At 59.2% G+C, this 15,171-nt stretch overlaps 4 protein-coding genes across 6 annotated transcripts in view; 3 read left to right on the top strand and 1 right to left on the bottom strand.

Moving 5' to 3' along the window:
* Positions 1–3,129, top strand: part of C18H17orf49 (chromosome 18 C17orf49 homolog) — a 155,709-nt gene extending 152,580 nt beyond the window's left edge. Inside the window, exon 7 of the mRNA XM_056863410.1 lies at positions 3,118–3,129. The gene's annotated coding sequence lies outside the window, so the exon portion shown is untranslated. The remainder of the gene's footprint in view (positions 1–3,117) is intronic.
* The window catches only part of RNASEK (ribonuclease K), a 278,954-nt gene that overhangs the window by 157,362 nt on the left and 106,421 nt on the right, over positions 1–15,171 (top strand). The window contains exon 4 of one of the 2 annotated variants that reach the window (XM_056863414.1): positions 14,977–14,988. The exons of the other annotated variant lie outside the window; for it this stretch is intronic. The gene's annotated coding sequence lies outside the window, so the exon portion shown is untranslated. Of the gene's footprint in view, positions 1–14,976; positions 14,989–15,171 lie in introns of those variants that run through there. 2 annotated transcript variants of the gene reach the window in all.
* On the top strand, positions 3,208–8,204 carry AP1S1 (adaptor related protein complex 1 subunit sigma 1). 2 transcript variants are annotated; one of them, XM_056863407.1, is made up of 5 exons: positions 3,208–3,366; positions 4,183–4,361; positions 5,496–5,604; positions 7,158–7,301; positions 7,997–8,204. In XM_056863407.1, the coding sequence occupies exons 1-5, from the start codon at positions 3,208–3,210 to the stop codon at positions 8,042–8,044; spliced, it is 639 nt and encodes a 212-aa protein (XP_056719385.1). In that variant the 3' UTR covers positions 8,045–8,204. The 2 variants fall into 2 exon arrangements, with proteins under 2 accessions (XP_056719385.1, XP_056719386.1); XM_056863408.1 differs by having other exon boundaries at positions 3,274–3,366; positions 7,158–7,295.
* VGF (VGF nerve growth factor inducible) lies at positions 12,182–13,552 on the bottom strand. The gene has a single exon (XM_056863567.1). It carries the CDS (start codon positions 13,550–13,552, stop codon positions 12,182–12,184), a length of 1,371 nt encoding a protein of 456 aa, XP_056719545.1.

Raw genomic sequence — 15,171 nt, 5'->3', positions numbered from 1 at the left:
TGTCACTCATGATTGGAATATTAAGATTGAGGGGTACAACTTGTTTAAAAGGGATAGACTGATGAAGGGGGGAGGAGTAGCACTGTATGTCAAAGATGTGTACACCTGTGAAGAAGTACATGAATCTGAGCATGGTAGTGCAGTCGAGACTATGGGTAAACATAAAAGGAATAAGAAATAATCGTGATATTCTCGCGGGGGTCTGCTATCGACCGCCAAACCAGGCAGAGGACTTGGATGGGATGCTCCTAGACCAGATCACAAAGTTCTCAAAGAGACGGGACATGGTGGTCATGGGAGATTTTAATTACCTGGATATCTGTTGGAAGTCCAACGCTGCTAAAAATGCAAGATCCAATAAATTCCTGACTTGTCTTGCTGACAACTTCCTATTCCAGAAGGTGGACAGGGAAACAAGGGGTTCTGCTATCTTAGACTTGATTCTCACCAACAGGGAAGAACTGGTCGATGAGGTTTAAAGTAGTAGGCACCCTGGGTAGTAGTGACCACGTACTCTTGGAATTTACAATCTTGGGGAGAGGAAAACCTGTACGTAGTCAGACATGTCGGTTGGACATCAAAAGAGCAAATTTTAACAAACTTAAACTTATGCTAGGTAGAATCCCATGGTTAGAAATACTTAAGGAGAAGGGAGTTCAAGAAGGGTGGGCATTTCTTAAAAATAAAATACTGAAGGTGCAATCCCAAACCATTCCTATGAGAAGGAAAAATGGGAGGAGCCTAAAGAGGCCAGGGTGGCTCCATAAACAGCTTTTTAAAGAGTTGAGAAATAAAAAAGACTCATTTAGGAAGTGGAAGGAGGGCCTTATAACCAAAGAGGAATATAAGCAAATAACTAGTGCTTGTAGGGAGAGTGTTAGGAAAGCTAAAGCTCAGTATGAACTTAGGCTAGCAAGAGATGCTAAACGCAACAAAAAAGGGTTATTTTCCTATGTACAGAGTAGGAGTAAGAACAAGGACAAGATAAGCCCATTGCGTGGACTGGAAAGTGAAATTGTAACAGGAGATGAAGAGAGGGCAGAACTCCTCAATTCCTACTTTTCATCAGTTTTTTCTCGTGAGGGAAGTGGTGCTCAACATGACATAAACAGAACATGAGATGAGGGAAGGGATTGGCAGCCTAGAATTGGCGTTGGGGTAGTGCACAAACACCTGGTTTCTTTAAATGAAACAAAATCCTCTGGGCCAGATGAATTGCACCCAAGGGCACTCAAAGAACTTGCAGATGTAATTTCGGAACCTCTGTCCATTATTTTTGAAAAGTCTTGGCAAACAGGTGAGGTGCCAGAAGATTGGAGGCGGGCAAATGTTGTCCCCATCTTCAAGAAGGGGAAAAAGGAGGATCCGGGTAACTACTGACCCATCAGCTTGACTTCTATACCAGGAAAAGTGTTCGAACAAATCATCAAACAGTCCGTCCTTGAGCATTTAGAAAGGATGGATCTGATCACTAAGAGCAAGCATGGGTTTCTCAAGAATAAGTCATGTCAGACTAATCTCCTTTTTTGAGAAAGTTACTACCTTGCAGGATCAGGGGAATGCTGTAGACATCGTTTATCTAGATTTCAGTAAGGCTTTTGATAAGGTTCCACAAAGTAGTCTAGTTGACAAATTGGGAAAATGTGGGTTAGATCCTATTACTGTTAGATGGATCTGCAACTGGTTGACAGATCGTACCCAAAGAGTGCTCATTAATGGTTCCTCGTCCACTTGGAGAGAAGTGACTAGTGGAGTTCCTCAGGGATCTGTGCTGGGCCCTGTGTTGTTCAACATCTTTATAAATGATTTGGATGAAGGAATAGAGGGGATGCTTATTAAATTTGCAGATGATACTAAATTGGGAGGGGTAGCAAATACGGTAGAAGACAGAGCCAAGATGCAGGATGATCTTGACAGGCTGGAGAAATGGGCTAGAACTAATAAAATGCACTTCAACAAAGACAAATGTAAAGTTCTGCATTTAGGTAGGAAAAATCAAATGCATACTTATAGGATGGGGGAGACTTGTTTGAGCAGTAGTGTGTGTGAAAAGGATCTTGGGGTCTTAGTAGACCAAACACTGAACATGAGTCAGCAGTGTGATGCGGTAACTAAAAAGGCAAACACAGTCTTGGGCTGCATCAGCAGAAGTATAGTGTCCAGATCACGCAAAGTGATGGTATCGCTTTACTCCACTCTGGTTAGACCTCAACAAGAGTACTGTGTTCAGTTTTGGGCCCCACAATTTAAGAAAGATGTAGACAAGCTGGAACGTGTCCAGAGGAGGGCAACAAAGATGGTGAGGGGTCTGGAGACCAAGTCCTATGAGGAAAGGTTGAAGGAGCTGGGGATGTTTAGCCTGAAGAGGAGAAGACTGAGAGGGGACATGATAACCATCTTCAAGGACTTGAAGGGCTGTCATAGAGAGGAGGGTGTCGAGTTGTTTTCTGTTGCCCCAGAAGGTCGGACCAGAACCAATGGGTTGAAATTAAATCAAAAGAGTTTCCATCTAGACTTTAGGAAGAAGTTTCTAACAGTCAGAGCGGTTCCTCCGTGGAACAGGCTTCCTCGGGAGGTGGTGAGCGCTCCATCCCTGCAGGTTTTAAAGAAGAGGTTAGATGGCCATCTGTCAGCAATGCTGATTCTGTGACCTTAGGCAGATGATGAGAGGGAGGGCATCTTGGCCATCTTCTGGTCGCTAGGGGTGTGGAGGGGGGAGGTAGTTGTGAATTTCCTGCATTGTGCAGGGGGTTGGACTTGATGGCCCTGGTGGCCCCTGCGAACTCTATGATTCTATGATTCTAGGAGGGCGGGGCTTGGGGAGGGAGTTCAGTGCCATAGAGTCCAATGGCCAAGGCGGCCATTTTTCTCCAGGGGAGCTGGATCTCTCTCGGCTGGAGATCAGCTGGAACAGCAGGAGATCTCCAGCCAGTACCTGGAGGTTGGCAACCCTAGGCAACCAGCGTTCGGGGGGGCCCCCTCCCCGCTCGTTGCTATGGCAACCTCCAGTCCGGACCCCTCCTCACCCCGCCCTTTGGGGCACACAACGGGCACAATACAGAGATCAGACCTCCCCCCCTCCCCCGGCCGGAGTTGGCAACCCCTCCCGTCCCGCGCAGCCCCACCCACTGCCCTGGCGTCACCATGGCAACCGCCGCCGCCCTTCTTCCGCCGCGGCCTCGGAGGCCCCGCCCCTTGCTGGCAGGGATGACGGCTGCCCGCCCGGCCCCTCCCGGAAGAGAGCCTTGGGCGCATGCGCGGCATGGAGGGCGGGGCCGGCCGGGAGGCGCCTGGGCAGGTTCGGGCGGAGGGGCGGAAGGGCGGACGGGGGCCCGCGAGGGACAAACTGCCGCTGTCGCCGCCATGGTGAGTGGGGGGGGAGCCCCCCCGCCGCTGCCGCCGCATTCGACCCCGGGGGGGGGGCTGGAGCCCGGAAGAGCGGGAGGCCGGCCCGGGGCGGAGGGCTCCGGAGCCCCCCACCCCCCTCTGCGGGCCCGATCCACCGGCAGCACGCATGCAGCGCCCGGGGGGGGGGTTCTTGGTTGCCAGCCCCCCACCCCCGCCGAGGAGGCCTCCCTTGGGGCTCGCGGGCGACTTCTACCCCCCCCCACTCCCCGATCTTCCCCAAACACGCTGCAGGAAGGGGGGGGGTGGCTCTGCCAGGGAGGAGGCTCCGGTGCATGACCCGGGGTGTGTGTGAATCCTTCTTCCCGGGAGGGGCTGGCCATCCTCAGGTGCCTCCGGGGGTGGATCTGCTGTCTCCCCCCCCCCCCAATCTACCGTCCAGCGCCCTCCCCGGAGCTGCTCTTCCTGCGCTGCACTTGAGAGGCGGACGGGGGGGGGCTTGGAGGACTGTTCGTGTCCCCCCTCCCCCCAACAGAGGGGAGGTACCCGGGACTGCCGCAGCCAAGGCTCTCCCACCGCCCCACCGGCGCCCCCCCCCCCACCGGCTGCGCTGCTTGACACACCTGGTGGAGGGTGCAGTGGGGGGGGGGAGCCTCTGCTTGGTCCCGGGTCCTGTCCCCAGGCAGGAGGTGAGGGGGAAGACCTTTCTGTGCCTGAGCCCCCGGCTGCCAGTCTGGGGAGGGGGGGCGACTTTGCCGGGCCGAGGGGGGTCTGCCTCGGGCTGAGACAGCTTGGTGGGGCCCTCACCCCCGCCCCGCCTCCACGTGTCCCCCGCAGATGCGCTTCATGCTGCTCTTCAGCCGGCAGGGGAAGCTGCGCCTCCAGAAGTGGTACTTGGCCACCTCGGACAAGGACAAGAAGAAGATGGTGCGGGAGCTCATGCAGGTGGTGTTGGCCCGCAAGCCCAAGATGTGCAGCTTCCTGGAGTGGCGGGACCTGAAGGTGGTCTATAAGAGGTGAGGCTCTCCCCCACCTCACACACACACACACACAGGGGGAGCTCTGCCGAGGGCCGCCTCCTCAGCCATAGCGCCCCTCCTGTCACCCGCTGGGGGGCTGTTCGCAAGCCCTCGCTGAGAGCCACGGCCCGGCAGGATTGCCCTGAGATCCGGGTCCCAAAGGCTCACCCTGCCGGGCTCTGCCCCAGTGTGCTCTGGGGCCTGCTTGCAGCACCACCACCCCCTCCTGCCCATCGCACAGAAGAGCTGGGTCTTGGCGTGGCTCTGACCGCCATGAGGGTGAGTGGGCCCCTGTGCTCTCGGGAGAGGGACAGCTGGTGGTGGGGTGGGATGAAGCACCCAGTGACTCCCCCCAAGGAAGGTGGCTGCAGGACTGGGCTGCAGGTCAGGAAGACCCCAGGGCCCTCGAGCCTCTCCTCTGCTCTCAGGGCTGGAGCCCACTCTGCCTTGCCCCTACTGGCCAGTGCCCAGGGGCCAGAGGCCCTTAAAAAGCGCAGGCTCGCCGGGGCTTTGGCCGGGCTGCCCAGGCATAGATGGCCTCCGCGTGTCTCTCCTGGGTGCCCCTGGCCAGGGCAGGCTTCTGCTAGCCCAGCTCTGGCAGGCGGGCGGCTGTGGAGCCCCTCTGGGGCAGCTCTGCTTGGCCGCTGCGGCCCCCTTCTCTCTTCCCCCGGATCTGCCCTTGGGGCTGCCCACCGCCCTGCCAGCCAGCCTTTGGTTGGGCTTCTCGGCAGGCTCTTCTGAAGTCCCCCACAGCGAATTCTCGGCCCTGGGGAGCAGGATGGGTGCTGGATCCCAGAGTGGCTCCTCCTCCTCTTCCTCTTGAGTAGACGTGAGGGCAGGGGCAGCTCGGCCAGGGGCAGGGCTGGTTCTCCAGCCAGGGCAGCCCAGTAACTGCTTGAGGTGGCCCAGCATGGAGGGCTCCGGTGGCCTGGGCTTCTGCAGCTGCCACCCCGGCGGGCAAGACTCGGTTTGGACGTGTGTGTGTGAGCAGCCCTCCTTCCCTCGGCACGATCAAAGACCTTCAGCCAGCTGGGGTGGGCCGGAGGGAGCAAGGCGGTGGGGCTTGCCACAAGAGCGTGGCACAGCTGGCGGCAGGCCTGACCCACCCGCTTCTGTCTCTTGTGTGTGCAGGTATGCCAGCTTGTACTTCTGCTGTGCCGTTGAGGAACATGACAACGAGCTGATCACCCTGGAGCTCATCCACCGATACGTGGAGCTGCTGGACAAATATTTTGGCAGTGTGAGTGGCGGGGCCGGGCTGGGGGGTCTCGGGGGGTGGGTGGGGTGCCGTTGCAGGCGTTTGGCAGAGACAGGTGAGGTGGTGTGGGGGGATGTCTGGCAGGTCGCTTGGGGCTGCAGAGCCAGGGCTCTGTGGATCTTGTAGGGCCTCTTGAAGGTGCGGTGCAGGTCTGCCTCTACTGGTGTAGTGGTTTGGAGCGGTGGACTCTGATCTGGAGAATCGGATTTGATTCCCCCACTCCTCCTCCACATGAGTGGTGGAGGCTAATCTGGTGAACCGGGTTGGTTTCCCCACTGCTACACTCAAAGCCAGCTGGGTGAACTTGGGCAAGTTACACCTCTGTTAGAGCTCTCTCAGCCCCACCTACCTCACAGGGCGTCTGTTGTGGGGAAGGGAAGGTGACTGTAAGCTGGTTTGAGTTTCCCTTCAGTGGTAGAGAAAGTCGGCATATAAAAACCAACTCTTCTTCTTCTTCTCCCCTGCTTTCTCATGGCTCCCAGAAGGGAGTGGGGGGGGGAGACACTTTAGCCCGGCATTGGCAGCACTCAGGGCAGTCTGGCTGGGAGTGGGAGTGGCAGACCCCCAAGGTCTGGCATGGCTTCTCCCCCCCCCCATTGCTCTTCCCCCCCCAGGCCCACAGTTTCCTTGTGGGACCCCGCTTGTGAATTTCTGTGTACAACTTACGCCACTGTGACAGTTGCTGTGTTTGAGTGCAAAATATTGAGTCCCCTCTTGGAGGGAAACGAATGGCCCCCACTGCTGCTGCAGCTGGTCAACCGGTGTGCCCCTGCGCTGAGAGATGGCGCTGCCAGAGCAGGCGTCCACTCTGTGTGTATGTGTGTGCGTGCTCCCATTTTGCAGCTGGGCGGGGGAGTCCAATCCAATTCTTCATCCATTTCACTTTCTTAATTTCCCCCAACTCCCCCCCTCCCCCAGGAGCCATTTACTCTCCTTTTTCTGAGCTTGCCTAGGGCACACTGCAGGCCCCCTGTCCCCCCCTTGCCGCAGAATCCAGGGGAGGGGGTTGCCAATGGGGCTTGTGACGGTGTGCCCCCTCCCCTCTCTGCTTAGCCTGGGCTGTGCCCCAGAGCAGCTTCCCCCCCACACACCAATTCAGTCGCAAAGAGGGTGGCCTGACTGGGGGGCACTGGGGATTTAGTTGGGTGTTTGTGGGGCTGGGGAGTACTGGATGTCTGGGGCGGAGGCTGGGCCCAGTGGTATAGTGGTTAAGAACGGTGTTTTGGAGCAGTGGACTCTGATCTGGAGAATAGGGTTTGATTCCCCACTCCTCCACATGAGCGGCGGAGGCTAATCTGGAGAACTGGGTTGGTTTTCCCCCTCCTACACACGAAGCCAGCTGGGTGACTGTGGGCAAGTTACAGTTCTTTTAAGAGCTCTCTCAGCCCCACCTCCCTCACAGGGTGTCTGTTGTGGGGAGGGGGAAGGGAAGGTGATTGTAAGCTGGTTTGAGTCTCCCTTCAGTGGTAGAGAAAGTCGGGGTATAGAAATTAACTCCTCTTTTTCCTTGTCTCCCTGCCCCCCCCCCCCCCCAGGTCTGTGAGCTGGACATCATCTTCAATTTCGAGAAGGCCTACTTTATCTTGGATGAGTTCCTGATGGGGGGTGAAGTGCAGGACACCTCCAAGAAGAGCGTCCTGAAGGCCATTGAGCAGGCCGACCTCTTGCAGGAGGTAGAGGTGGGGCCCTGCATGGGGTCGTGCATCCCCCGGGGGGCCACCCCCCACCCAGCCCTCCCTTCTGCCCAGCCTGTGCTTGCCAGTGGTTCAAGCCACCCATCTCCCGGTCTGATGCAGTGATGTTGTGCATCGTATGAGTCAGGGGCCAGGATGGCTCGTCTCTGCCTGTCGTTGGCGTGGGCGAGGCAGCTCCGGCAGCAGCTCTCTGCGACGGTTGTGTGTGTGTGTGTGGAGAAGCAGCCCCCACGGTCTGTTTCCTTCTCCCCGCCACACACAAGGAATGCACAGTCCTGCCGCCAGCTGTGAGAGGCCAGGGCATCTCTGCCCCCTCTTCTGCCTCTCGCCCGCCCACGGAGGGAAGGGCATTTCCTCCGATCCCCCAGCCCGCCTCCCGGGCTGAAGCTTCCTCTCCCTGGTGTTGTGGGAGGTGGGGTTGGGGGTGCCGCAGGCTGCACCCCTCCCCGTATCTCTCTCTCTCTCTCTCCAAGCTTTCTGGCCCACATAAAACTAGGACTAGTGCATGACGGAAAGCAGCGGAGGAGAATGCTGCTGCAGTTGTCTTGTTGGGGGGCTTCCTGGGGGCACCTGGTTGGCCACAGTGTGAAGAGGCTGCTGGACTTGATGGGCCTCCTGGGTCTGATCCAGCAGGGCCTTTTCTGATGTTCTTACGTTCTCTCTCTCACTCTCTGCTGTAGGAAGACGAGTCACCCCGCAGCGTGCTCGAGGAGATGGGGCTGGCATAGCTGCTCACCAGGCAATCACAGGCCATCCCCTACTGCCCCTTTGCCCGCTCCTTGCTGTCCAGTGGGGTAAGGGGGGGCTGCCCCACACACTCCACAGTCTGCCGTGCTTGAGAAATCAACTCACTGGAGGGAGCTGCAAACTGGACTGTGTAAATATTGATCCCCCACACACACTGTGGGGAGAGGTGCACTGCATCTGCTGGAGGGGGGCAGCCTGGCTCCCTGTGCAGAAGGGCCCTGCTCCCTTTTCCTGCTCCCCTCCCTCCCTTTTCCCTCTGCCACTCTTTCTCTCCCCCCCACATCTGTTTGCACCAGCATCGGGCCCGTCCGGCCGCCCCCAGGCCCGTGATTCATCCAGGCAGCAGGCGCATGCGACAGACAGCAGAGGAGGACGATCTCTCTGCCACCGCCTTCAGGGCCGCCATGTGAGCACAGACCAGCCGGGAGTTCTGGCAGCAGCCTCCTCCTCCTCTCGGTCACCAGCTGAACAGGGGCTGCCCTCTGAACGTGGGGGGTGGGGGGGGTGGCGCATGGGTCTTGTGTTGTCGCCCCTGGCTCTGATTTCTCCAAACCAAGGGATGAGCGTGTCTTCCCTTTTTTGGGGGGGGGGAATAAAATGCGTGTGGAAGTCTCCAGCTTGGTTCTCTTTCTTGCATGTGTGGGCTGAGGCGTAGGGGCCCTCGTCCTGCCAGAAGGAAGGGGGGGCGGCAAGGCAAGGCACCAACCTGCCAATGGGCAAAATCTGCAACTGCCCACACACCCACGTGCCTTCTCCGTTGCAGCTCCCTCCTTGTGGAATGGCCTGCCAGAGGAGGTCAGGAAGGCTCCCGCTGGCCTGGCTTTCTGCAAACTAAGTAAACATGAATGATTCAAGGGGGCTTTTTCTATGCAGGCAAAAGTTGTGCTGTACAAACGATTCCCAAAGTTACTTGGACATGTTATTAGGGGCTGTGCGGACCATACTGCTGGGCGTAGTTTGCTGTGAGTTGGATCCTACTATGGAATCGGGCATCATTTTAACGCCTATACTTTGCTCCAGTTCTGTTTTTTTCGACTTCCAATTGGTTCTGCAACCCAAATCCTAGTTCATTGTTCACTGAACGACTAGGGTTGCCAACCTCCTGGCGGTGTCTGGAGATCTCCTGCTATTACAGGTGATCTCCAGGTGACAGAAATCAGTTCCCCTGGAGAAAATGGCCACTTTGGCCATTGGACCCTATGGCTTTGAAGTCCCTCCCCTCTCCAAACCACGCCCTCCTCAGGCTCCGCCCCGAAACCTTCCAGGTATTCCCGGAGCCGGCAGCCCTGCGGAATGGCCCAGCCCCTTCCTTGTCTCGGCGCCACGTTGCGCAGTCGGCCTGGAGTCGGAGGGAGAAAGGCGGAGGGCGAAGAAGGGAGATGAAGTGGAGCCGCCCCGTCCCGCCCCGCTCATGGCCCCTTCCGCTTCCCCGGGGCCCCCGTCCAAGCAGGGGGGGCGGGCGGGCCCACCCGGGGAGAGGGCGTGTCAGGGAGCGCCCGCCCACCTGCCCACCCGCTGGTGGCGAGCCGAGGGAGGGCGCGGGGCGGGCGGCCGCGTGCAGCCGGCTGGGGGTCCCCGGGCCTAGGGCGGAGGCCTCCCTCCCGGGGAAGGAAGGGGGCTCGTTGGCCCCGGCAGGCGGCGCTTCCTCGCGGCCGGGCGGTGATCTGCTGGCCTGGGCAGGGCCGCCGGGAGCCCCCCGAGAGGTCGCTGGCTCCGGCCGCCCCTCTCGCCCGGGACGTGCCGGTCTTCCGCTGCGTTGGGCGCGAGGCCGGCGGAGGCGCGCCCCTTCCCGCCTGCCGTCCTGGGTCGGGGGGGGGGGGCGGCGCCGGTGCCACTGCCCCGCCGGGCGCGTGCCCTCGAGCTGGGACTCGGGGGGGCGGGTCCCGGTCCGGCTCCTCCGCCTGCCCGCAACAGCCCCGGGGGGGGGGGCGGGCGGAGGGGCGGGGCGCCCCGGCCGTAAATAATGAGAGTAACTCGTAATAAAATAGTTGCTTTTATTTCTTAGCAAAACTAGTGATCCCACGTGCTATTTACAACAGGCCAGACGGGTTTTATTTCAAGTACAACATATGGATCAGGACATCGAAACAACTCTGGTTTGGTTTGGTTTTACAGGACGGAACGTCACAAAGCGAAGAAACTCGCACACTCGAGGACCCCGATGCCGGTGGGAAAGGGGCGGACACGTGCAGGGGGCTGCCTCCCCCACCCTCGCTGGCCCTCCCAAGCCCTGCGGTGCATCCGCTGCGGCTCGCTGGGCGGTCCCGGACTTGCACAAGTAGGTGTGACAGCATGCGCCAGCCCCACCTCTCCCCCCCCCGGGGCGCCCCCCCAAAGACTGTGTACCGATTGCCAGGGCGCTAGGCCTGGCCGGAACCAACTGGGCACAGGGTGTGGTGTGGGTTTTTTGCTGTTCCCATCTCCGGCTTTGGGGGGCGGGGGCTGGATGAAGGACTCTAGGGAGGAGGGGGCAGCCTCTGAGGGAGTGGCTTGCGCTCATGCAGGTGAGAGTACGACCCCAGCAAACTGGGGCTTTGGTGCCCCTACAGCCTCTAGGCTCCTGCTGCCCAGCCTGACCCTGCCAGAGAGCTCTCTTGGTTGTCCCTTTCAGCAGTGCCCATGGTGGTGGTGGGGCCCGCTGAGTCGCAGCTGTACCACTGCAGGGGCGACTGTGGCAGCCATTTGGATTCAGGGCCCTCATAATTAGGAGGGGGGAATTAAATAAGGAAAACAATTATACAGTAATTGTTCAAGAGAAGGCTCAGCATGTACCTGGACCTCTTAAACCACATGTAGATTCTAGAACTTGCCATCAGCTGTTCAGTGACTGTTGAAGTCAGCCCCGGGCGTGCGTCCACAACGAAAGAGAGGGGTTATGAACATCTGTTAGGAGTGCTCACCTCTCAATTCACCCAAGACTCAAAAACTTTCCTCTAACTTCTAGCTGAATATGCCTTGGTGGTGGTGGTGGCGGCGACAGTGGCAAGGGCCCTTCAAGTAGCAGCCCATTTGTGGCACTCCCCTCAAGGGGTTTTCAAGGCCAGAGTCGTTCAGAGGTGGTCAGCCATTGCCTGCCTCTGCGTAGTGACCCTGGACTTCCTGGCTGGTCTCCCCTCCCAGTACTGACCAGGGCCGACCCTGCTTAGCAGCACAGATCTGCTGAGAGCCAGCCAGCCAGCTGGGGCCATCCACGTCAGGACCGCTGAAGCTGAACAAGACGAAGGGGTGTCATTTTGAAGTGGGAGAGGGACCACCCAGGAACCGCTTTGAGACGCTGCGGAGGACAGACAAGGGGCAGGGAAAAGCCACCTTCAGACCAGTAGACGGCCGGCCGGGTCCAGGCTGCAACAGCGGAAGAGAACTTCCCTGCCTCCCCCCAGCCGCTGCAGCCCACTGGGCTCCATGAAACACCCCTCCTGGGGAAGAGGGTCTCCTGTGTGGGATAGGGAGGAAACTGCCAGCGTGGTCTGGACCACCCAAAAGAGGCGAGCCATAGCGGACCCTGACTGACCATGGGAGTGACTTGGCCCCAGCGCCTCTCGATCCATGGTGGGGGGGGGAGCCATGCGTTGTCATTATTCCCCCAGCCGACCCCCTTCTCTTCTTTCAGGAGGGGTTGTGTTTTCTTGGAGCTGTAAAAACTGGGTAGTGGGGGGGGGGGCTCAGGCCTGGTGGGTCGCTGCTGGATGCCCCTCAGGATTTGCAGGGAGACCACTGGGCTTCCTTCTTTGCCACACAGCAGCAGCCTCAAAGGTCGCCTGGCAGGAGTGGCTGCTTGCTGCCTCCCTGTTCACTTGTGCAGCTGCTGTCGAGGGGGGGTGGGCTCTGCCCACTGCTGGGGGGACCCCCACTGGGCCCAGGGCTGAGATGGAGCAGTAGTCTGGGTCTCAGTGGAAGGGGGTGGGGTTTTTCTTAATGGGGAGAAGGCAATGGTGTCATTAGTTGAGAGGAGAAGGAGGCAGCACCCTGGTCTCCGGGTGGGGACCTTTCGCTAAGTGGGGAGACTTTCTTCTCCTGACTCATGCAGAAACCTGAATTAATGTCAGAAACACTGTGAATGGCCGAGTTTCTTGGGGTGGGGAGGGGGTGGGGAGGGGAGCCGATACCGCTGGCTTCCGCTAGAAGCCCTTGGGGCGTTTCATCAGCACTTTCTCAATGTAGTTCTCCAGCTCCTCCTCTTCCTGGTCATGGGCTCGGCTGTCATCGTAGTATTCGTCCCGTGGCACCATGGGGCCAGGGAGGTTGGCGTAGCGGTGGTATGCCGGTGGCTGGAAAGTCCTGGGGTTGATGTAGTTGGAGATGACGTTGTTTGGCTTGGGGTGGAACCACTTGGGAGCTGGATACTCATCTCCTCTCAGGACTTCGTTCCAGGCGTCCTCGTCCTCTTTGGGGAGGCGGCGGGGGGGCTGACGGGCCGGAGGGTAAAAGGACTTCTGGATGACCTTTGGGCCTTGCAGGTAGGGAGGGGTCTTCTTGGGCTTTTCTTGGGGGGCAAATGTGGCCGGAGTCTTGCCCTTGCTGAAGGGCTCTGGTGCCTCCTCCTTCTTCTTCTTCTCGACGTCATTAATGATGTCTATGACATCATTGGCAGGCAGGTGGAGCTTGCTGGAGATCTCAATGAGGCGGTCGATGGTGCTGGGGTCGATGTCGTCGTCCTCCTCCTCTTCCTCCTCCTCCGGGGCCTCGTTGGAGCGCTTGTCTTCTGCCACGTTGCCCTCCTCATCCTCAAAGAGCAGGGCGCTGCTCCCTTTCCGGCCGCCGCCACCCTGGGAGCCCGGCCGGCCCTCCTCTGCGCTCTGCTCCCCATCCTTCAGCAGGTACTGGAGGAGCAGGTCGGAGGCCATGTCTGCCAGGCGCTCCTCCTCGGCGGCTGCCCGACGCGCCTCCTCTGCCTGCTTCCGGCTCTCGGCCAGCTCCTCGTAGCGCCTCTGCAACAGCTGGTGCTCCAGGTGCTGCTGCTGCCTCAGCTTCCGGGCCCCCTCCCAGGGCTCGCTTGGGGGGGCCTTGCGCTTGGGGTGGACTCTCAGCTGCTCATACTCCTCCAGCTCCTTGAGCACATCGTCCCGTGTGCCGTCAGGGGGGGCAGAGGCGGCTGCTCGGCGCTCCTGCAGGTGCTCCTCCTGTTTGGCCGTGGGGATGTACCGTTGCAGCCCTTGCAGCATGGACATCAGGGTCTCGGCCTCTTGCTGACCAGGAGCCTCCTCTTCCAGGGTCAGGCCCCCCTCCTCCTCCTCCTCCGACCTGCCTTTCCAGCCCTGCTCCCTCTCTGGCCGTAGGTCCGAGCTCTCAGTCTCGCTGCGGACTGTCTCCTCGTTGGCGCTCGGTCCAAGGCCTGGCCCCCCCTCATTGGAGTTCTCCGGCTGGAGGTGAAGAGCTTGCAGGAGGAGGGCAGCCAAGGCCTTGGGGTCGACGTCCTGGAAGAGGTCATCTCGATTGTTCTGGTGGGTTGCTGTGTCGGGGTCACTCTCAGGCAGGGAACGAACCTGCATCTCCTTGGCCACCGCGTCTTGTGGCTTAAGAGAAGCTTCGCCGGGGCGGGGCCCTTTGCCCAGGGAAAGGGGGGCAGCGGCAGGGAGGCGTCCGTGCAGCTGGAGGCAGAGGGAGAGCAGCAGGGCAGCTCTGCAGAGGGCCCCGGGGCATGGCATCCTGCCACAAGGGTGGGGCTGCTGTGGAGCAGACACAAACAAGGGGGCCGTCAGAGATTGGTGCCATCCCAAAAGCTGTGCAATTGCCCCTCCCTCACACACACCCCACACTTAATGTGGTCCTCTTCCCAGAGCCCCTCCTCATGTCTCCCCAACCCTTGGCCAAAAGGGCCTGGGAGAGCACCGAAGGGAACGGCTCGGAGGCAACTGCGCTTTGTTATGACATCACCACTCTGGCTTGGCCAGCAGGTCCCATGGCTGCCCAGTCCTGCCCTCTCTTCCCAGGCAGCCCCCTACCCGTACGCTTGCACCCAAGACCTAGCCCCGTGGAGCTGTTAAAGAGCCACAGGTGCTTCCCAGAGTCCGGGGACCAGAAGCAGCATCTTCGGTGTTTTTACGCTCATAGTGGGCCGTGGGACTGGTTCCGTGTGTGTGTGTGTGTGTGTGTGTGCAAGTCTCTGCGTGTGTGGAGATTTGCTTTGTCGGACCCCCTGCCAGGGAAGCCTAGCTCCTTCGAACTGTGTTTTCCATGCTCACAGACCCCACCCCCACACACACAACCAGGGACTGAGATGGGGCTCCACAGAGAGGGAGCCGCCACCCCGCTTCGCTCCCTGGGGCTTGGTAGGCTGGCATTTCCTGCCCGCTCAGAACGGTTGAGGGGTTGGCGGATGCCATCTTCTCCCAAAGCTGGCAGCGCTGGCGGAGTCGGGTGGCGCTCCAGCATTCCTGAGCCCCACGTCCTCTCTCTCTCATCCCAAGGGTATTGTTTACAGTTGCTGGGAAAGCGGGAAAGGAGGTGATCGGATCCGTCCCATCTCAGCCGCTGATTCTCTCCTGCATGCTTTGCATTCTGAATAGGGGAGGGGTTGTGATTCTCTTTTTGTGAGGCCACTATTTGTTTATTAATCCGAGACAGAGGGACTTATACTGTGGTCGACAAGGGTTTTTTAAAATCTGTGTGTGTGTGGGGGAGCTACTCAGCGTGTTGGTGAGGTTTCTGACGCCTGTACATGGGGATCTCACCCCCCCTTTTGGAGGTGCACCCAGAAGTGCCATCTGCATTGTGGGCATGGATTTCTTCTGTACCCCCCTTAACCAACGAGGAACTAATTTAATCTCCTGTGCCCCCGTTATATTCGGAACAAAGCAGCTTCTTCCTTCCCTCCACCTAAGACCTCCCCCCCCCAGTCACTCACTGGCAGAAGCTGCGCTTCCCCTTCAGAGCCAGAGCGAAGGACCTCCCCCCTCCACTCTGCAGTCCCCACACCCACCGCCCACCCATGCAGGCAGGCAGAGGACTGCCATCATCAGCTGACACCTCCCAAAGACCCTCCTGCAGCCCGCTGCTTCCCTCTCCCTCAAACCACCCCCTCTTAAGGAGCAGGTATCAGCCCCTCCTCAAATTAGATCTCCACCTGCCACTGAGGGGGGCTCCCTGTTTGCTCCTTCTACCAAAAACT

The sequence above is a fragment of the Euleptes europaea genome, chromosome 18, assembly GCF_029931775.1.
Source record: "Euleptes europaea isolate rEulEur1 chromosome 18, rEulEur1.hap1, whole genome shotgun sequence".
Lineage (NCBI taxonomy): Eukaryota > Metazoa > Chordata > Lepidosauria > Squamata > Sphaerodactylidae > Euleptes > Euleptes europaea.
The sequence above is the reverse complement of the archived record's forward strand: the minus strand, read 5'-3'. Positions and strand labels throughout refer to the sequence as shown.